Source organism: Nyctereutes procyonoides, unplaced genomic scaffold (assembly GCF_905146905.1).
Source record: "Nyctereutes procyonoides isolate TBG_1078 unplaced genomic scaffold, NYPRO_anot_genome, whole genome shotgun sequence".
Classification (NCBI taxonomy): Eukaryota; Metazoa; Chordata; class Mammalia; order Carnivora; family Canidae; genus Nyctereutes; species Nyctereutes procyonoides.
This window is the reverse complement of record NW_026575129.1, coordinates 3,983,472-4,006,275: the sequence shown is the minus strand read 5'-3', so window position 1 is coordinate 4,006,275 and position 22,804 is coordinate 3,983,472. Positions and strand designations below refer to the sequence as shown.

General features: G+C 35.9%; 1 protein-coding gene across 1 annotated transcript in view; it reads left to right on the top strand.

The window, feature by feature from the left end:
- The window catches only part of HOMER1 (homer scaffold protein 1), a 126,883-nt gene that overhangs the window by 83,356 nt on the left and 20,723 nt on the right, over window positions 1–22,804 (top strand). Inside the window, exon 6 of the mRNA XM_055342245.1 lies at window positions 21,535–21,691. Coding sequence (XP_055198220.1) covers window positions 21,535–21,691 — 157 coding nt within the window. The remainder of the gene's footprint in view (window positions 1–21,534; window positions 21,692–22,804) is intronic.

Genomic DNA, 22,804 nt, shown 5'->3' with positions numbered 1-22,804 from the left:
TCAGCATTGTCTTGAGATTGAGCCTTGCGTTGGCCTCCATGCTCAGCTGGGAATCTGCTTGAGATTCTTTCCCTCTGCTTCCCCCCTACCCCCATCCCTACCCCATGCTACCAGCTCACGCTCTCTCTACCTCTCTAAAAATAGATAAATATTAAAAAAAAAAAAACTCCTCTAAAAATAATTCTGAACCTGGTTTCGGTTGCCCCTACTGATTTTTATAAACACCAAATATGGAATCTAATACTGAGAAGTTATTTTTTTGCTAAAAATTTTAGAGAAAGTGTGCCTTTTTTTCTAAAGTAGTCCCAAAATATGATAGTATCTGATATATGTGCTCTTCTAAACAATCTGTCATAGAAAGGACAGATTAAAGTTGGTGAACATGTGCTTCAGAAATATGAAGAAGTATAACCATTATTAGTCATTACCTTAACAGTTACTTTTCTGATCTTTAAAATTTAGAAGGGCTATCTTGTATCAGTGCCCATTTTAATATGGAAACAGTTTAGAAAATGAATGCATCCTGAACCTGATTTAATTCTAGAGAGAATAATTTCCTGGGAAGAAATGTGAATAATATAATGGTTTATGATCATTGTATTGGTCTCTAAAAATAAAGCACATTCTTACCATAATATCCATCTCAAAAATAAAGGGATAAACTTGGGTTTTTGTGGCCATGCCACCAGTAGTATTCATTTTAGGCAAATTACTTCATCTCTGTAAGCTAGTTTCCTCATCTGTGAAGTGAAAGAGAGAAGTAATGATTCCTAAGGCCCTTTCTTTTAATATTCTAAATGATCTTGCCATTAGTCAAGAAAATAAGATGTCCTCTTATGATCTCCTGTGGCTGGGCATGAGCTTTAGTACCAAGTTTATAGCGATTAAAAACATTGATAATGTTACTATGCTACCTAAAATAATTATATATGAGGCAAATTAACCATATCTATCTTTAAGTAGAAATTTAGGAAAAAGCAGTATTAGTATCCTCCTATGCTTCTGTGTTATATGCACACATAATTACAATCATTTAACTTCCTTCCAGATATCACTATAGATTTAAAATATGTGATCAATCCATCAGTTAATACTTTCCAACAATAGATCCATTTCAAATTAGAGCACTAGCACTAAGAGAGATAACCATAACATCATAATGTCCGAGAATGGAATATTGTAATAGAATACATTTTTGAACTCTAATGCTATCTAATAACCAGACTTAGAGATTGAAACCCATAATAATTAAATCTCTACTTGGGAATGGACTTTAGGAATATTAAGTCATAAACAATAAACTGAAAGAAACTTGCTGTATGTAGTCACACACTTTGAAACCTGGTACTTCACCACAGGAAAATAGTGAAGTCTGACATGCTGTCTTGGAAAAGTAGGATGTAAGAATTTATTAAGTAATATATTGCTATACCTGGAAGTAATAGTGTAGGCATTTAGCACTTCAAATAGTGTTGTTTAATGTCCTACCAGTGAGTCATACCTCACAAATACAAGTTGTAAGCTAATTTATAGAAAGAAAGCATTATGCCCCAAAAAGGCAGAGAAGACTACTCCTTGCTTTTAAATCACAAGGTCAGCAATACCAATTGAGAGAAAAATCATCTTTGTTCTTCTTTATTCATTCTTCTTCCTGAAGAGATTATCTTGTAATAGTCCATATATTTCAGTTCAGAACTTTGTGTGTTTTAAGATTTTTATTTATTCATGAGCTATAAAAAGAGAGAGGCAGAGACACAAGCAGAGAAGTAGGCTCCCCGCAGGGAGTCCAATGCAAGGACCTTGGGATCACGTCCTGAGCGGAAGGCAGAAACTCAACCACTGAGCTACCCAGACGTCCCTCAGTTCAGAACTTTGAATGCTAGGCTCACCCTGCTATTCTTAGTACTTCTAACGATTAGGTGGTATGGTATATATGGAAATTTATTCATTAAAGGTCCTACACGAGTTTCTATTTTTAAACCTTTGTGTTTATAATTTTTAATTTTTAATCTACTTTATAGGCATCGTATGAGAAAATGAATAGGTCTAATTTTGCCACTTTTTAGAGAACAGACTGGAATGTAAGGAGGTTAGAGAATTTTTCTAAGATCTATAGACACCAGAATTAGAATTTGACTCTAACCATTGGCTTTTCTGTCCCAGTCTTTCCCAAATCTATCTTGAAATTTTTAGTCTCGGGATCCCTGGGTGGCGCAGTGGTTTGGCGCCTGCCTTTGGCCCAGGGCACGATCCTGGAGACCCTGGATCGAATCCCACGTTGGGCTCCCGGTGCATGGAGCCTGCTTCTCCCTCTGCCTGTGTCTCTGCCTCTCTCTCTCTCTCTCTCTCTGACTATCATAAATAAATAAAGAAAAAAAATATTAAAAAAAAAAAAGAAGCAGCCTGAAAAAAAAAAAGAAATTTTTAGTCTCTGTATGGAGACAAAACTTGGAAAAGATGGTAATTGACAAAATTCATTCATTATTTGGCACAAAAATAGCTTATGAATCTTTAAATACGTGATTGAAATTCACCAATAAGTAGGTCTATAGGCATTTGATTTATTAGAGAACATACGATGTATTGAGGTTAAGTCAACATGGTCATGTTGATATTATGTTTTCATTGACAGGATTTAACAGGATTTAGTGTGTATTCTTGGTGTGTGTAGTCATAGTATTCTTTAGAGCCTGCAAGCAAGGTAAAATATTTAGGTAATCTTAGATTTGAGTAATTTGTAATTTGTACAGTTAATTATACAGTAGTTCGTATTGTATGTTTACTGTGTACACATACATAATATGCTTTCTTTGCTCGTTAGTCTTTTGATACAATGATAAGTTAAGAATGTAATCTAGGTGTTTACCAAGTAGCTGGCTAACAGTTTTAATTCTGCTTAGAGCAAAGCTTTATGTTTCCAAGACCATTGTGGCATGAGCAAACATTTGAAACACATGTCCTAGAGTTTTCAGACCTGCGTATAATGATCTGACAACATCTAGAAAGAGCTCCATAACAAAAGTCTTTTCTTGGGAGCAGCAAGTTGAAATTTGTAAATAGCTTCAAAGGTAATCTGCAAAATATGGTTGTAGGCCCTAAATAGTTTAAAAGTAGGTTCTAGGGCAGCCCAGGTGGCTCAGCGGTTTAGCGCCGCCTTCAGCCCAGGGCGTGATCCTGGAGACCTGGGATCAAGTCCCACGTCAGGCTCCCTGCATGGAGACTGCTTCTCCCTCTGCCTGTGTCTCTGCCTCTCTCTCTCGAATAAATAAATAAAATCTTAAAAAATAAATAAATAAATAAATAAATAAATAAATAAATAAATAAATAAATAAATAAAAGTAGGTTCTAAACTTTATTTGAAGATAAAGAGGTTAAAGGTAGTTCGATAAACCTGTAATCCTAAAACCACACATCCATAGGCTGGGAGCACCTGCAAGGCACTATTATTTTTGTGAAGTATCTTTATATGTATGTATATATACATGTGTAACCTCCTGGATTAAGAATCATTTAACTAAAAGTTATGTATGTAAAATTGCCATGAGGCACACACACAATCAGAGGTCAAACTAAGCATGACCAGTTATTTCTTGCAGTTATCCACATACAGGTTCATTTTAATACTCATTGTTCAAAATCAAGAATTTATTAAGCATGTCTGTGAGCCAAGACAAAGTGAATAAGTTTGTCCTTGAAAAGCTTTGTGAGGCAGAATGTATAAGCAGTGTGATAGTGATCCATTGAGTGCTCTGGAAGCCATGAAGAGCCTCATCTCTCTCCCCATTGCTACTAAAAACACTGCAGATCTCAGTTTGCTTTACCCGTTTTTGACTTTGGAGTGTCAGGTACTGAATAAGAAGAAAGTCTCAGTTCTCATGGTATTTAAATAGGGGAGTTAGAAAAATAATTACATAACAATTACATAAATAACTGCATGATTACTGTTATGAAAAGTGTCATGAAAGAAAAGATCAAAGGGAGAGGAGAGAGCAGGTGTTGTTATGGCTGGATCAGAGGAAGAGGCCCCTTGAGGACTACACATCACTTTTCCTTCCAGAGAAGAGATATTGGTCTAGGAGAGAGAGGAAGGAGCACCCAATAGAGGGAAGAGCATCTGCTTTGGCCTTCAAGCACTAAGATGTTTAGTGATTTCATCTGAGGTCACGGTAATGACAGTGGAAAGAAATGGTAGAGAAAGACTGACCTGGAAGAAATAAGAGAATTGTTCACTTTGTAGCATTGAGAACAAAGGGCTAGAAATCAAGATGATTCAAGCCCACTAGCTTTTAAGCCTTTTGAGAACAATAGCTATGCTGGTTCGTCCTTACATTGTCTGATAGAGTGCTTGATACATAGGTGTGCAATAAGCAATTATTGAATCAGGTGACTAGTTAATTGTTGCTTATATATTAGAGTTTTTCCTACAGTTAGGGTAGAAATTCCTTTGATAAGAAAAATGTCATATACATCTAACTCCCAAAATATTAGATCCATAAAAAGCAGTAAATACTGTTGATTTATCACTTTTTGCTTGAGTTCAGAAATTGTACAAACTGATAGCCTATTTAGTTTTCCAATAACGGTTAAAATGCTAGCATCACATGACTAAGTAAATTAGAAATGCAAATCTTAATGCGTTGATAGAAAATGAACGAACACCTCTTTGATTACTTTATCTTCTCCAAATAGTACCTAAGAGCCAAAATACATAAATGCCCAAATTTTATAAAATTTGGTTTTTGGTTCTTAGTTGCTAAGAATTTTAAGGAAGAAGTACTTCTGGCTGTGTTGTAAATCCACAGTATCGCTTAGCACACTGTCGAATAAAGATCTTCCATGTAGTGTAGTGCTAAGGGTATCAGTATATAGAATCTGAAATTAGTTTTTCTTCCTTGAATTTATTTGATCACTTTTATAAAAATGCATCGGAAAGAGTTAACTATACTCTCAGAAAATCACCATTTTAAAGTTACATATAGTTGCCACATGTCATGTCAGTGTAATATAATTCTTGAAAAACTCAATGTAAAAGCTGGCTTTCTAGATCTATATTTGCAGAGTAACTCCAAAGCATTTTTTTCTGGTTTTGAGATACTATTACATACAAAATTGTGTAAGTTTAAGGTATACAGTGTATTACCTTGATACACATGTATTGCAATATGACTGCCACCATAGCATTAGCAAACTTAACTGTGTCATGTCCTATTACCATTTCTTTTTCATGGTGAGAACATTTAAGATGTACTCTCAGCAGCTTTCAAGTGTAGAGTACAATATTAGTAATTTTTTAAAAAGATTTTATTTATTTATTCATGAGAGACACAGAGAGAGAGGCAGAGACACAGGCAGAGGGAGAAGCAGGCCCCATGCAGGGAGCCTGATGTGGGACTCGATCCTGGGACCCCAGGACCACACCCTGGGCCAAAGGCAGGCACTAAACCGCTGAGCCACCCAGGGATCCCCAATATTAGTAATTATAATCACAGTGCTGTATGCTAGATCCACAGAACTTACTCATCTAATAGCTGGAAGTTTGTACTTGTTGCCCAACATCTCAATCCCTTTTCCTGCAGCCTTTGGTAACCACCATTCTAGTCTGTTTCTATGCTTTTTTAGGATTCCACATATACGTGGTATCATAACAGTATTTGTCTTTCTCTGACTTCATTTATCAAACATGCTCGGTGTTCACCCGGGTTGTTGCAGTCAGCATTTCCTTCTTTCTCATGGCTGAATAATATTTCACTGTGTATATTTACCATGTGTTTGTCCATTTGTTCACTGATAGACACTTAGGTCATGAGAAAAAAAAATCACCAGTCATTACAAGCTCATAAACTGAAGCAGTTACATAAAGGATTCACTATACGGGCAAACACAATGTATGATAAAGCTCCTCTCAACATAGGCATATGTGGTTGTTTGAGGTGGTTTTCTGAAAGCTGTTAAAAAATCAAGTAAACCTTAGAAGCGTATTTTAGTGCTAAGAGCCTAGTTTTAGTAGAATGTGTGTTCATTTGTAGAAAACAGCTTAGCAGATATTAATAGAAGGATGTGAAGTAGTTCCACAGATATTCATGTTTATATGTGTTATAAAATTATTTGCTTTTCATGTAAATATAAGCAAAACATGAGGTCATGCATCTCTATAACATACAGTCTGATTTTGAGTAGTGACATGGGTATCTATTTTCATATCCTCAAAAAGAAATATAGATATCCTACTTTATTCCATCTTCATTTGTAACCATTCTCTGCTTTGAAATATGTTTTGCATATTTTGTTGTGATGTCGAAGGCCTTTGGAGCAACACCTGAAATCTGTTTCATTCCATACTTTACCAGACTATCCAAGGATTTGAAACCAACTTTGACATTTTCACTTCTGATTAGTATAATCTGATTATCACTGATTTTTATTCATATTCTGAGCTATTGAGAAGTAGTCACTTAGTTTTCAGTGATCTCTGCGTAGCATTCTCAATACTTTTATATATGACCACATATAGTCAATTGCAGATTATGTGTAAGGTAATAGTGCAGGGGAATAGCACATGTGAAAAAAAGATAGTGTAGTTGCAAAAATCTTGAAGAGGCAGGAATCTTAATTTGAGTCCTAACTATTGCCAATATATAGGGAAAATAGGAAGTCCCCATCTGTTACAGCATTTGGATTTAATAGTCTGGGTTATTCAGTTGCTTAAGCTTGGCATAAATGAAGCCCAAGTCAGTGGTCTTGAATCATATATGATGACTTTACACAGAGAAAACTTTAAAAGTCACAGATTATGAAAGAGGATATTAGATTAAGGGGAACTAAGTTTATGGGATGGATATGCTCAAGTCTGTGACTGTTACTAGATGCAAACACAATGCAAATATACTGCTGACAGAGCTTTCAGTTGTATCATCCAGTGGTGACTCTTGGTGAAATAATCTGGAGCTGAAGTACAGCCAGTCATCATCACTGTGGCCAGTAAAGTTGATTCCCAGAGTTAATAATAAACTTTCACTTCCATGCAGGCTAATCAATCAGGCTTTAGAGAGAAAACGAAAAAATCCTCTGTTGAGAATAGCCAGTCAATAGTGGATTAAGCTATTATTAATTCTGAGCTATATTCTTAAATACTTACATACCTATCACCATCTAACCCTCCCTAAATTTCATTTGCATAATGCTTTTGATCAGGACCCTTTTACAAGTTATTTGCATAGCTCATATGCATTAACTAAATGGAGTTTGGTAATGATGATCTGTTTCAACTAATACAGAAATGGTTGCAAGTAAAATTTTGTTCATGCTGTTACCCAAACATACAAGTAATTTGAAGTTATATCTTTTGATTCTGGCCTTCTTTTTTTAAAACAAAAATTTAAACTGTAATCCAAAAGTCCTCTGATTCTGAGTATCAGATATTGAGTGGTCAATTAGATTATTGGTCACATCTTTTTTTTTTTTTTTAAGAATGAAATGTTTTTATGACAGGAAATTGGAAAAGAGAGATTTCCCTGTAAACTTATTCATATATTTCTACCTAATTTTAGCTTTGCAAAATCTCTGTTAATAGCATCTTTTTCATTCTGCCAATACTGAAAGTGATTTCTATTATTTTATATATATTTTCCCCAACAATACTACATAGTATATTAAACAGTTTTTGGGATAGATTTTCCATAAGTGACCCACTTTGCAAGGAAACAGACATCTTAGAAATCAAATTATAGATGGAGAGATAATATTCATTTCTGTCTTGAATAAAGTATAATGATTATAAGATGCTATTACCCTATAAATAAAAGGACAGGCTTAAAAATAATTGTACCCATTGCAAAAGATAGATATTTATTCATAAGAGATTAGAGAAACATAATTCTTAGTATGTAAGGCTGTTTCCCTGAAGACCTCTCCCCAGTAGGATGGTCTAGCACTGTGCTCTGAATAAATTTCCAAAGAAAGTTTTTAGTGACTGATTAGTTTTGATAAAAGGGAAACCAACATAAATATTAACTTGTGTGAAAGTAGTAGGTGCATAATTCACAGTATCACCCTGAGTAAATTTTTTCTCACAAACTAGCAGTAGGCCCACTAAATAGATTTTTTTCTCCCTTGTATCCAGCACCCAACCCTCAATTCACACATGTAGAAAAAGCATTATTTAAATTGAAGTATTGAAGTATGTAAAATGCCTGTGAAGTACTTCAAGCCTTTCATAAATCTCTTTGAGCAAGGAGTTGGGAGTCCACATCTCCTACCTTAAAGAGAATAGGCTGCTTTAAATTTTTTAAGGGAATCTCTTCAGAAGTTTTAGAACATCCTGGGTAGGGACTTGCAGCAAGAATAAAAAGTAACTGTAATATTGGGACCCCCTGGGAGCGCCTGGGTGGCTCAGTCAGTTAAGCACCTACCTTTGCTCTGGTCCTCACATCAAGCCACGCATTAGGCTCTTTGCTCAGCTGGGAGCCACCTTCCCTCTCCTCCTGCCTGCCGTTCCCCCTGCTGGTGCTCTCTTGCACATTCTCTCTCTTTCTGTCAAATAATAAATAAAATCTTTAAAAAAAAATTGGGGACTCCCTATGGCCTCTTCACCTTGTATTTTCATTCCGTGGTCACAGCTCCCTTCAGGCACATGGCAGGAACCACGGAAGTCTCTACGTCAGGCGAGGATTGCACATGTATTAGAGTACAGAGCCATCTCCAGAGGGTGCTGCTAAAGCATATAGATATGCTTCTGTTATGGTAGGAGCACAGTTATGGGAGCCAAGGGATTTCTAAGGGCCTGTTTTTAGTGGGTTTATGAGTCCTTCCATTTTAGTAAATAAAAATGGGGCAGAGCTAGACTTTTTATGCCCTCCAAAATCAAATGGGAATTTTGCACAGAAGTGCAGGATGTTTTACAAGGTAACCCTAATATAGTTCAGATTCAGATTTCATCTTCTCTTCTCTGCTCGCATAATCAGAAATCAACCTTATCATGTTATGAGTATCATTTCTGTGTTTTCTCACTTCTCCATTAACTTGATAAATTTATCCTGAGCTCTACATCAAAGGTTTAATCTTATTATAAATAATACATCATAGTACCTAAGGATAATGACAGATGTATTATAAATAATATCTCCATAGTACCTAAGGATGATGACAAAAATCATTGAATATGTGCCTGATGTGGTTTTGATTTAAATTACACCTCTTTAAGTTATTTACATCACTATTCAAAAACATCACCCTTAAAATATTTATTATTTAAATCTTTTAGCATTTTTATAGCTCACTGAACGATCTTTCAAGATTCCTTATTGCATGTACAAATACAGAAGGTACTAATATTTGAGTGTTTATTATGTTCTTTCTTTAAGGGTACTTTAATACACTCTTTATTCCTCAGAATCACCCAGTGAGGATAGTATTAATCATAATTTTATAGATGAGAAAACTGAGGCCGAAGGAGTTTGAATAACGTGCCCACAGTCCTGTAACTAGCAAGTGGCTGGAGCCATCATTTCAACCAAGTCAACAGACTCCTCAGCTTGTGCTTCTTTTTTTTTCTTTTTTTTTCTTTTTTTTAAAGATTATATTTCTTTACCCATGAGCACAAAGGGAGGCAGAGACACAGGCAGAGAAGAAGCAGGCTCCATGCAGAGAGCCTGATATGGGACTTGATTCTGGGATTCCAGGATTATGCCCTGGGCCACTCAGGCATCCTGGCTTTTTTTTTTTTTTAATTGAGATATAGCACTGTATTAGTTGTAGGTGTACCCAAGCCCATATTTTTAACCACTCTTTCACAGTTTGTTCTTGTTTAGTGTATACATTTAATGAAATTCTTTATTTCTATTCAAAGCAATTTCTTTCTTTTTTTTAATTTTTATTTATTTATGATAGTCACACAGAGAGAGAGAGAGAGGCAGAGACACAGGCAGAGGGAGAAGCAGGCTCCATGCACCGGGAGCCCGACATGGGATTCGATCCCGGGTCTCCAGGATCACGCCCTGGGCCAAAGGCAGGCGCTAAACCGCTGCGCCACCCAGGGATCCCCTCAAAGCAATTTCTATTTAAAGACTGATAAAGGCATGGTTATACATTTTAAAATAATTTGTTTCAGATTAATTTTATAACTTACTCAGAAAAATCACTGCTGTTTCTTTTTTTTTTAACTAAGTAAAATTCTACATTTTATCTGATCTCAGATGCCTTTGATAAGACATACCATTATTTTATGTACTAACAAGAATAAAACATTGTCAATTAAACTGTGACTATAACAGCTCTTTCCGACTTCTTAGACACATATCAATATACCTATAATACTTTTTTTTTTACTTTTTTTTTTCCTATAACACTTTTATACGTATGTAGTATATGTAGAATAAGTGGCTTAAGGTGTTCCGCTGCTTTCATTGTACTCAGAGTCCACCTCTTCTGATTCACTTTTGACTGTATGTCCACATTTTTCAACCCAGTGTTCTTTTTGGGGGCTGTTAATAATACTGGAGATACAGTCTTTCTTGTCTCTGAGATTTTTTTCTAAGCCATTGTTTATTAACAGCTTTAATACATAAATTCCATTTCAGTTCTAAACACCGTATTTTCCAGAGTGTGATTTCTGGTTCCCTGCAGGGACTGTTTTTAAAACTTAATCAGCAATGTACCTTCATGTGTTTACCAGGAGCCATCAGTTTCTATATTGCATGTCAGCAGGCATGCCAGGTTATGTGCAAAGATGATGGATTCTGAGGAAGGAATCTGAGCCAGAAAGTAAGATTTGGGGGTGGTTATCAAGGCGTACATTGACAGCAAGGATGAGAGGGGCAGCATTTAGAAGCAGGTCCCAATAGAACTATAAGGATCAGAACAGTGGGAGCATCTGATAAGAGGACCCCAAGGATAGGGAAACTGATGAATTGCCAAATTTACAATAAGCTTTGAGGGAAACCTTGTTAAGCATTTAGGCACATTGAGATTTTCAGCTGTATCTCATAGAACGAGCCTTTAGTTTATACGTGGAACTAGCTTTGGGCCAATAGGCCAACAGGGGAGCACCTAGCTCCGGAAGTGGCATGCATGTAGGTTGAAGTCCAGGTTAGTTGCTTCTGTGCTCACAGGTGCGAAGGAAGAGTAAGGAGACAAACTGCCAGGCTGTCTTTAGACAGGGCAGCGTTGGCAGCGCTTGAGTCACTCTCTGACTTTCATAGTGAGGGTGACCTCACTACCAATACGAAGAATCATGTCCAGAAGTAAGTCTATTGCAACCTATTTTTAAATCCCCCTTTAAGGGATGCCTGGGTGGGTCAGCGGTTGGGCGTCTGCCTTTGGTTCAGGGTGTGGTCCCGGGATCCGGGATCGAGTCCTGCTTCGAGCTCCTTTGTGGGGAACCTGCTTCTCCCTCTGCCTGTGTCTCTGCCTCTCTCTGTGTCTCTCATGAATAAATAAATAAATCTTTAAAAATAAATAAATCCCTCTTTAAAAGCTTATCTGGATTTTTTTTACAGTTCTACATAATTAGCATGCTTAGGAATTATATGCATGGGGCTACCATTCTGGAGACTGATGGTGGATCTGGGCCCTGGGGCATGAGAGAGAGGCAGCTTTTTAAAATTCTGTAACTGACCATTCACATAGAGGATTCACTTCGTAGGTTAAATAAGTAAGTCCATTGCTCATGCATTAAACTCTTTGTTACATTGTCTATTCGTTAGGCTATCCTTTTTCTTCTAGACTTTACATAACTAATTTAATGAAGTTTACTACTTTTTTGTAGAACTTTGACTTTAGTTAAAGGAAACCTGTAAAATTCCAGTTTAAGGAACCTTTCAGATGATGTCTTGGGAATGTTTTGAATTGCCTCATCTGACTAGTAGATCTGAAGCCAACAGGAAACCGACTGGTCCTTTCTGAAGGGAAACTTTACCAGTCACAAGAATAAAGAATTATTTTGCTCTTATTCCAGCAGAGAGACATGAGATCATAGTGGTATTTCAATATCTCTTCTGACTCACTGGTGTCTCCAACTAAACAAGTTACTGTATTCTTTGTGAACAATTTATGTAATGGGAAACTATCAAAACTGTACCTGTAACAAAGAACCAAATTAGCAGGCAAAGTTAGAAACCTAACATTTTTTTAAACAAATACCCCTGAACTGTATGGTGCTAATTTGAAACTTTGGTATCAGCTTTAATCCCAAGGTATTCACTGTTGTTAAAAAATCAATCAAATGGGGGGAAGAAAGGACTATCTTAAAATTGTAAGAAAGGAACACTTTTTTCAAAATTGTAACAGTATGCAAAGTATTTAAAATTATATGTGAGGTCTGAGCACATATGAGTTAACCGAGATAGGTCACATGTAAAACTTCCTTCAGGATACTTACTCTTTGGAATTCACTGTAAGTTGAAATTGTGGAGGGTATTCTAATATAATAGATGATGAGGGGGAATACATTAAAAAAAAACTATAAAGAGGAAACAGGACAGATTGACAAAAATAAAAAATATTTTATTTCCTAAATTGTATTTCACGTGTTGCTCTAGCTTATTAAAGGAGCAGCTCATAAAGTAGAAGATGCAAGCATGTTCTAAAAAATTCAAATTTACCAACAAGGTTAAAATTTTGGTTGATACTGCAAAATAGTCTTAAAAATGTATTTATTTACTTTGGAATCAAGTACAAGAAAATGCAGAAACACTAAACCATTGAACTGTTCTCTAGTACTCCAAGATTATTAAGTCTCAAATTGTTTTGTTTTATTGTCCTCTTGTACACTGTACATAAATGTATTTGGTATGACCGTTTTCTTCAGCATTTACCTGTTTGTTAAAATGCAATCAGCAGGACTTTGGGGCTCTGCAGAGTAAAGAAGAAAAAGGTTAATGGGAATCCATTGAACACCTTACCTGTGGCCAGATCTCACTACTTGATATATAGGGCCTCAAGACATGTTTAGGGAAATGAAGTAGACAAGTTCATAGTATAATGAGACTTAATACCTTCACGTTTTTCTGTCCTATTCCAGAGTCATCATTTCAGTGGCTTCCTACCCAAAACTAATTTTTAATTATGCCTTATCTATAGTCCATTCCTATATGTATAGTCCATTTCCTATATGTATCCCTGCCTCTATAATCCTACTTCTCCTGTCTACTTCTTATCACCATCTACAGATGCCCACTAACCTCCTTCCTTTTTTTTGACTCTTTTATTATGTGTTTCCTGCCCACCCAGTCTCCTCCCATGCCAACAAATACAGGCATGAATGGAGCAGCTTAGAGTCCATTCTACCAGTCTAAGACCTTTCCAGCTCTTACCCTTTGTAATCCTACAGTCACAGAAAGTGTATTTAAGAGTGCTCAGAAAGGCTTTTTTTTTTCTTTTGGTAATGTGATAATTTTTTAATTGAAGTACAATTTATATATATAATAAAATTCACTCTTTCTGCTTACTGTACAGTTTTATCCATTTTGATATTTGTATAGTTGTGTAGCCACCAACACAAAGTAAAGAAGAGCTCTGTTGTCCCCTAAAATTCTCTCCTGCTCTTTGGTGTAGTAAACTTCTATCTCTATCCCCCAGCCACTGGCAACCAAGGATTGCTTTTCTATCCCTATAGTTTTGTCTTTTCTGTAATGTCATAAATGGAAATCATATATTATGTAGACTTTTTTCCCCCTTTCTAAAAAGGGAAAGCACCTGAGTAGCTCAGTCAGTTAAGCGTCTGATTCTTGATTTTAGTCAGGTCATGATCTCAGGATTGTAAGATCAAGCCCTGTGTTGGGCTCCTGCTGAGCAAGGAGACTGCTTAGGAGTCTCTCTTCCTCTGCCCCTCCTTGCCAACCCACTTCCCTACTCCCAGCTCATACATGTTCTCTCTCTCTCTCTCTCTCTCTCTCTCTCTCTCTCTCTCTCTCAAATAAATAAAATCTTTTAAAAAAATTTTTAAGTGATAAAATATGCATAGCCTGAAATTTATCATAACCATTTTTACATGTACTGTTCAGTATATATTCACATTGTTGTAAGAACCAATCTGTAGAATTCTTTTCATCTTGCAAAACTAAAACTGTACCAATTAAACAACAACTCTCCATTCCTTTCTTCCCCCAGCACCTGGCAACCACCCTTCTACTTTCTGTCTCTCAATTTGACTACTCTAGGTAACTTTTTAAGTGGAATTGTATAGTATTTGTCTTTTCGTGACTGGCTTATTAGTTCAGTTAGCATGTTATCCTCAAGGTTCATTCATGTTGCAGCATGTGTCAGCATTTTCTTCCATTTTAAGGTTCAGTAATATCCCATGGCATGTATGTATAACATTTTGTTGGATATTTGAGTTGCCATTGGACATTTAGATTGCTTCTATATTTTGATTGTTGTGAGTAATGCTACTGTATGGATTATTTTGCAAATATCTTTTAGATGCATACTGAGAAATTGAATTACTAGATTACATGGTAATTTCATTCTTAATTTTTTGAGCAACTGCCATACTCTTTTCCACACTAGCTGCACCATTTTATATTCCCACCACCAGTGTACCAGGGTTCCAATTTCTCTGAATCCTCACCACTTGTTTTTTTTTTTTTTTTTTGATAGTAACCATCCTAATGAATATGAAATGATTGGTATCTCACCATGGTTTTGACTTGCATTTCCCTAATGACTGGTGATGTTGAGCATCTTTGTTAGATCCTTTCTGGCCTCTTGGATATTTTTTGAGAAACATGTTGAAGTCCTTTGCCTATTTTCTTTTTTTTTTCTTTGCCCATATTCTAATCAGGATATTTGTTTTTTGTTGTTGAGTTATAGGAGTTCTTTATATATTCTGGATATTGACTCCTTATCAGATAAATAACTTGCAAATATTTTTCACTGTTATGTGGATTGTCTTTTCACTCTGTATCCTTTGATTCACAGAAGTTTTAAATTTTGCCATAGCCCAAATATATTGGGGGTTTTTTGTTTTTGTTTTTGCCTGTGCTTTTTATGTTCTATACAAAAAAATTATTTCAAGTTCTCTGTCATGGAGCTTTTCTATCTGTGTTTTCTTTTTAAGAGTTTTTATAGTTTTAGCTCTTGCATTTAGGTCTCTGATCCATTTTTAATTTTTGCTTATGGCATAAGACAGAGGCCCAACTTCATTCTTTTGTATGTAGGTATTCAGTTTTCCCAGCACCATTTGTTGAAAAGACCATCGTTTCCCTATTGAGTGATCCTGACAATCAGATCTGTGAAACTCAATCAACTCTATATGTGAGGGTTTATTCTGGCCTATCTGCTGTATTCCATTGGTTTGTATGTCTGTCTTTATGTCAGTACCATATTGTTTTGATTATTGTAGGTAGCTGTGTAATAAGTTTTGAAATCAGGAAATGTGAGAACTATGTTCTTTTTTTAAAGATTGCTTTGGCAGTTTGGAGTCCTTTGAGATGCCATGTGAATTTTAGGATGGATTTTTCTTTTTTCTGAGGTAACAATGTTGAGATTTTGATGGGGATTTTATTGAATCTGTAGGTCACTTTGCTAGTATTGACATCTTAAGTCTTCCATTCTGTGTGTATGGAATGTCTTTCTGTTTGTGTCTTTAATTTCTTTCAATCACCTTCTGTAGTTTTCATTGTACAAGTTTTTTACCTCCTTGGTTAAGTTCATTACTAAGTATTTTATTCTAATGGATGCTTTTGCAAAGGGAATTGTTTTATTTCCTTTTCAGCCTGTTCATGGTGTATTAGAATTAGAACTGGTTTTTTGTGTTGATTTTTGTGTCCCGCAGCTTTGCTGAAATCATTTGTTAGTTCTAATAGCCTTTTTGTGAAATCTTTAGGGTTTTCAACATATAAATCATGTCACCTGCCAACATATTTTTACTTCTTCCTTTTTAATTTAGACCTCTTTTATTTATTTTTGTGCCGACTTATGCTGGCTAGGACTTTCAGTACCACTTTGAATTTGGGAGTGGTGAAAGTGGACATCCTTGTCTTGTTTCTGATCCTAGAGGCAAAGGTTTCAGTCTTTCATTTTTGAGTCTGAGATTTAGCTGTGTGCTTTTCATATTTGGCCTTTATTACATTGAGGTAGTTTCCATCTAGTCCTCATTTATTTGAGGGTTTTTTTTTTAAGATTTTATTTATTTGTTCATGAGAGACATAGAGAGTATGGGACATAGGCAGAGGGAGAAGCAGGCTCCTCACAGGGAGCCCATTGTGGGACTCGATCCCAGATCCTGGGATCATGCCCTGAGCTCAATGCAGATGCTCAACCACTGAGCCATCCAGGCATCCCTCAGTTAATTTTTATATGGGATATGAGATATGACTCAAGATTCTGTGGGAGGGGGGAGGGAAATCTAGTTGATTTAGCACCATTTGTTTAAAAGACTATTCTTTTTCTTTTGGATTTTTTATAATAATCTTCATTTCAGTCATTTCCAGATATTTTCATTTCTTTGTGGGGATCCAATTTTCTGTCTGGTATAATATAAGAACTTTAATATTTCCTGTAATATATATTGTCTGGTGGTTATAAATTCCCTCACCTTTTGTTTGTCTGAAAAATTCTTGATTTCTAATTTTGATTGTTCAAATGATACTGATTTCTAAATTATACCAAAACAGGCATCCTGTTTAGGAATACTAACATTTTCCTGAACAGGTCCTTTGTAGATTCTCCAAGTTCAAGGTCTATATTTTGTACCTGAAATCTCTTGTATTTTGTATGCTGGATTGATTGATTTAGAGTAGAAATCAAGAAACGATAGATTCTTAATCAAGGCTAGTGTGAAATCCCATCCCAAATGTGAAATTCAGAATTCTTATATTTAAGAATTATATTAGTATTGAAAACTTAATTAAAATTTAATAGTTAAAACATTTACTATTCATTATTTTAATTAAGTTAATCCTGAGTTGCTTTTGTACTTCATAAAGGACACATTTTACCCTAATGAATACCTGTACTTTTTCATTTAGGTAGTCAGTGTGTTAGCTAAACTCACACAGATTGGCAAGCACTGGGCTGTCCTCATAGCCGAAGGATAGGTGGTGTAACTAGAAAATACTTGTTGGAGAAGACCTGGATCTGTGAAAGGGAAGAATGCGATCTTGTAAATTGATGCTGATGATAGAAAATTTAGGGCAAAAATTCATAGGAAGCAAAATGAAAATCTGATTGGGAGGAAAAAACCATCACAGGCAAGCTAGCTTGACTAGAACAGGAGATACACTGCATGCGCGGTGAAGATAGACAATCCAGGAAGATAGACAGATTGATACCACCAAGCAATTAACTCACTTTCCATGAATGCTGATTGAGTGTCCCCCAAATTTAACTCAATTCTTACACTAACTACCTGGAGTTAGCTTCTGACTTCACAGACTAAGCATTCAATCCCATGATACTGCTTCCTCTTCAGATGCCAGTCTCAAGTCTGATTTGTTACCTAAGCTTCTGATTGGCTATAAATTAGAGCATCTCACAACTCCCTCCCTAGTTTGATTAATTTGCTAGAGTTGGCTCACAGAACTTGGGAAACTAGTTTTACTTACTAGATAACCAGTTTATTATATAAGATATGAATGAACAGCCGGGTGAAATGATGCATGGGGCAAGATCCTGAAAGCAGGAGCTTTTTCCCTGTGGAGTTTGGGGCCTAGCACTTAAATGCTTTCTGGGTCACCAACATGGAAGCTCTTGGAAACCCATTCTTTTGCGGTTTTATGGAGGCTTTATGACACAGATATGATTGATAGACTCATGGGCCATTAGTGACTGATTCAACTTCCAGTCCCTTTCCCCTCCCTGGAGGCCAGGGGTTGGGACTGAAAGTTTTTAACCCTATAATCAAGGTTGGTTCACCTGGCAGCCAGCCCCCACATCTTTGGGGGGATTCTAAAAGTCACTTCATTAATGTAAACTCATTTGTAGTTGAAAAGGCTTTGTTTTGAGTAACAAGATATCCATTTAAACCTTTATAAAGTGATTTCTGAGGTGATTCTGAGTGATTTTTGAGGACAAAAAACCAAATGTAACAAAAGATGCCCCCAAGAGTTTGATATTTGCATATGTCAAGTGTTTAAATTAGTTCAATAAGGTTTTAGTTGTCAGATTGAAGGGTCTATTTAAATAAAACTCATCTCTATAGGAGAAAAATGGTAGGTGGTTTTTTAAAAAATCTGTAAGTTAGAACAGGTGCATGCTTTGCTCAGAAAAACTGAATTTGGAAAATCATTCCACAAAAGACGGAATAGAAAAGAGTTTTCAAGAATAGAAGTGAGTTGTTAAATTAATAGCTTAGCTTATTGTTTGATTTTGTCCTTTCATGTTTAGATGAAATTTTCTCACTTAGTAAACTTTAGAAAATTTTTAAAACTTTTTATTTGAAACTAATAGATTTATAGAAAGTTACAAAAACTATGTAGAGAATTCCTCACCCCACTTCCCTTACTGTTAGCATCTTCCATAACATAATAATTATCAAATTAATATCAATACAATACTACTAATAAACTGGAGACTTGTTTTCATCATTGTCCCTTTCTGTTCTAGGAACCTATCTGTTTGCATTTAATTCTTTCTTCTTATTCTCCACCATTCTGTTTCTGAGTTTTGTCTTCTCTTGACACTTTGGAAGAGTACCATCCAGTTATTTTGTAGAACGTCCCTCAGTTTGAGTTTATGTTTTCTCATGCTTAGAATGAGGTTATGCATTTTTGACAAGAATATCATAGAAATTATCTTGTGTTGGGCACCTGGATGGCTCAGTTGGTTAAGCATCTGCCTTCAGCTCAATTCACAATCCCAGTGTCCTGGGATTGAGTCCTGCATGGGGCTCCCTGCTCAATGGGGAGTTTGCTTCTCCCTCTTCCTCTGCTCCTCCCTCCTGCTCCTGCTTTCTCTTTCAAATAAATAAAATCTTTAAAAAATTAAATCTAAAAAAATTTATATCTTCTTTCCCTATGCATCATATTAGAGGGCTTATGATGCACATACATCTCATCATTAGTAATGAGCTTTAGAAATCTTGATGATAGGAGCTATGCTTTCTTTCTTTTTTTTTTTTTTTTTTTTTGCTTTCTTTTATATAATACATATTAAAATTACTATGGGCAGCCCTGGTGGCTCAGCAGTTTAGCGCCGCCTTTGGCCAGGGTGTGATCCTGGAGACCCAGGATCGAGTCCCACGTCAGGCTCCCTACATGGAGCCTGCTTCTCCCTCTGCCTGTGTCTCTGCCTCTCTTTCTGTGTGTGTGTCTCTCATGAATAAATAAATAAAATCTTTTTAAAAAATAAAGTAAAATTACTATTAAAAATATCAGTCCAGAGCACCTGGGTGGCTCATTCAGTTAACTGTCCTACTCTTGATTTCAGCTCAGGTCCTGATCTCAGGGTCCTATAATCAAGCCCCATGCCCAGCTTCTTGGGATTCTCTCTCTCCTTCCCCCGCCCCTGCCATGTTTTCTCTCTCTCAAATAAATCTGGTTTGTTTGTTTAAGAAAAAAACATCTTTTTCTTTCAAATGAGGCAGTCCTTTCTTATAGGGACAGTTAGTGAAGGAATTATGAAGAGAGGAGTCTTCCCAATTAATAGAATTGTCTTTATAATAGAAAAATTGTCTTGGTTGAGGCAATTAACTTTGGATAGCTTATCAAGTAGAATAGTAAATGAACCAATAGGTTATTGCTTTTAGTTCTTTTTTGTTCTATATGTGATACTGAAATTCTGTCAGAAATTAAGTCATAGGGAACTATTTCTAGGTGTAGCCTGTTATAATACCTGAAATAGAATTTATTTTTATTTTTTATTTTTTAGATTTTATGTTTTTATTATGAGAGACCCTGAGAAAATACCTGAAATAGAATTTATTTTTATTTTTTATTTTTTAGATTTTATGTTTTTATTATGAGAGACCCTGAGAGAAAAGCAGAGATACAGGGCAGAGAAGCAGGCTCCCCGTGAGGAGCCCAATGTGGGACTCAGTCCCAGGACCCTGGGATCATGCCACGATCCAAAGGCAGATGCTCAACCACTAAGCCACCTAGGTGCCCCTGAAATAGATTCATTGTAACAATTTTTTAATATTTTGGGCATTTCAAAATTATGAGTAACGTGAAATAAATCAGTAGCAGTTTCAGAAGAAATACTACATTACATGTCCCAAACTTTCTGACATTGAAGCATCTTCATGTTTTACAAAGGAATGAAATTGTACTTTCAGGATTTGATGCACTTAAAAAAATACAGTGCATTTGGTGCAGCCACTGTGGAAAACAAGTATGGATGTTCCTCAGAAATTAAAAATAGAAATACCATATGATCCATTAATTTCACTTCTGGTTATTTACCTAAAGAAAATAAAAATACTAATTCTAAAAGATACATGCACCCGTAGGTTTATTGCAGCAGTATTTGCAATAGCCAAGATAGGGAAGCAGCCCAACATCCATCAATAGATGAATGGATAAAGATGTGGTGTGTATATATATTACAATGGAATATTATTCAGCTGTAAAAAAAAATGAAATCTTGCCGTTTGCAACAACATGGATGGGCCTAGAGGGTATTTTACATAGCAAAATACCCTCTAGGGAACAACAAACTACCATAGGATTTCAAGTATATGTGGAATCTAAAACAGAAACAAACAAATGGACTCATAAGTACAGAGAGCAAATTGGTCTCTCTGGTTACAAGAGAGAAAGGGAGTGAGGCAAAAATAGGTGATTAAAGGGATTTAGAGCAAACTTCTAATTAAAAAGTAAATAACAGGGATGAAAAGTACAGATTAGGAAATAACAGTGAATAATATGATTATAACTTTGTATATTGACACTTTACTTATCATAGTGAACATTTCGTGATTTATAATTATCACATCACTTTGTTATATACCAAAACTAATATAGTATTATATGTCAACTATATTTTTATTAAAGATTAAAAATTTGGAAGAACGCATGGGTGGCTCAGTTGGTTAAGTGTCTGCCTTCGACCCAGGTCATGATCCCAGGGTCCTGAGATTGAGCCCCATGTTGGACTCTCTGCTCAGGGAGGAGCCTGCTTCTCCCTCTGCCCCTCCCCTGCTTGTGTGCATGCTCTCTCTCTCGCGCGCACTCTCTCTCTCTCAAATAAATAAAATCTTTAAAGAAAGTAAATAAAAATAAATTTTAAAAAATAAATTTTGAATAATACCCACCTCAGATTAAATACACAGTACATTATTAGGTTTTGAGTATAGATATTTTTCAGGATATAATGTTTATTCCTCAAAAAAGAAAGGATAGAAACTCTTCCTTAGATATCTGTACCTGTCCTAATGAAGATGGGAGCTAGTCTACATTAAATCTACTACTTTGGTACTTTTTATATTTCTTCACTTGCTAGGTTTTCTTCAGCAGGAACCTTTCAGTGAAATATTTGTATTTATTCTTTTTGAGTTATCTTTGAAACATTTGTAGAGTATAAAATCAGTAGAAGCAAGTACTGCTATACCTTCAAAGTGACAATATTCAGTGTAATTGATAGAATTTTCTTTTCTTTTAGTTCAGCAATCAGCAAACATTGGGAGGCTGAACTGGCTACCCTCAAAGGAAATAATGCCAAACTCACTGCAGCCCTGTTGGAGTCCACTGCCAATGTGAAACAATGGAAACAGCAACTTGCTGCATATCAGGAGGAAGCAGAACGTCTGCACAAGCGAGTAAGTTCAGAGCTACTGCTGTCCATAGAAATTTATGGCTGACAGATTTCCCTGATCAGCAGAAACTCAGTAGATTCAGCAGAAGGACATCTGGAGATACTCATTGATTGTTAGAACATATATATATAGGGCAGCCCGGGTGGCTCAGTGGTTTAGCGCCGCCTTCTGCCCAGGGTGTGGTCCTGGGGACCCCGGATTGAGTCCCACGTCAGACTGTCTGCAGGGAGCCTGCTTCTTCTCCCTCTGCCTGTGTCTCTGCCACTTTGTGTCTCTCTCTCTCTCTCTCTCTCTCTCTCTCTCTCTCTCTCTCTTTCTTTGTGTCTCTCATGAATAAATAAATAAAATCTTAAAAAAAATAAAAATAAAAAAATATTTTTCTATTCTGTCACTTAGTTTGACAGTAAGTGACTGTTGTGACCTTTGGTAAGGTATCCCTTTCTGCTCAGTATTCTCATCTATAAAATAAGAATAATAATATATAGTCTGTAGAATTGAGAAAATGAATCAACAAGTTTGCACTTAGTTGATGATAGATGCTTTTATTATTTTTATTGTTTGTTAAAGAAGGAACAACTTAAAAACATAGGTAAAACATTCTTTATAAAAATTGCTTATACAAGGGAAGGGAGAAGAAATGGGTAGGAAATATCAGAAAGGGAGACAGAACATGAAGACTCCTAACTCTGGGAAACGAACTAGGGGTGGTGGAAGGGAAGGAGGGCACTGAGGGGGGCACTTGACGGGATGAGCACTGGGTGTTATTCTGTATGTTGGCAAATTGAACACCAATAAAAAATAAATTTATTAATAAATAATAAAATAAAAATTGCTTATACAATGAGGATAGTGGATAGTGAGGTTTTCCTCACTATCCAAAAATAAAGCATTCTTGTGAAACCTTTCCTAAGCCAAAGTGGTATAAAGTGAAGAGTATTCCCTACTTTCCAGAAGTTCACATTATGTCAGTTTGTTTTTACAAAAGACCTACATTAGTGTGTTTTTGCTAACTTACAAATCTGAGGATGATTTTTAGTTTTGCCCCGAAAAACTATTACCATACTAATACAGATCCTTTATGAAGTGGCATAATGCAAACTTAAGAAAGTGGGGGGC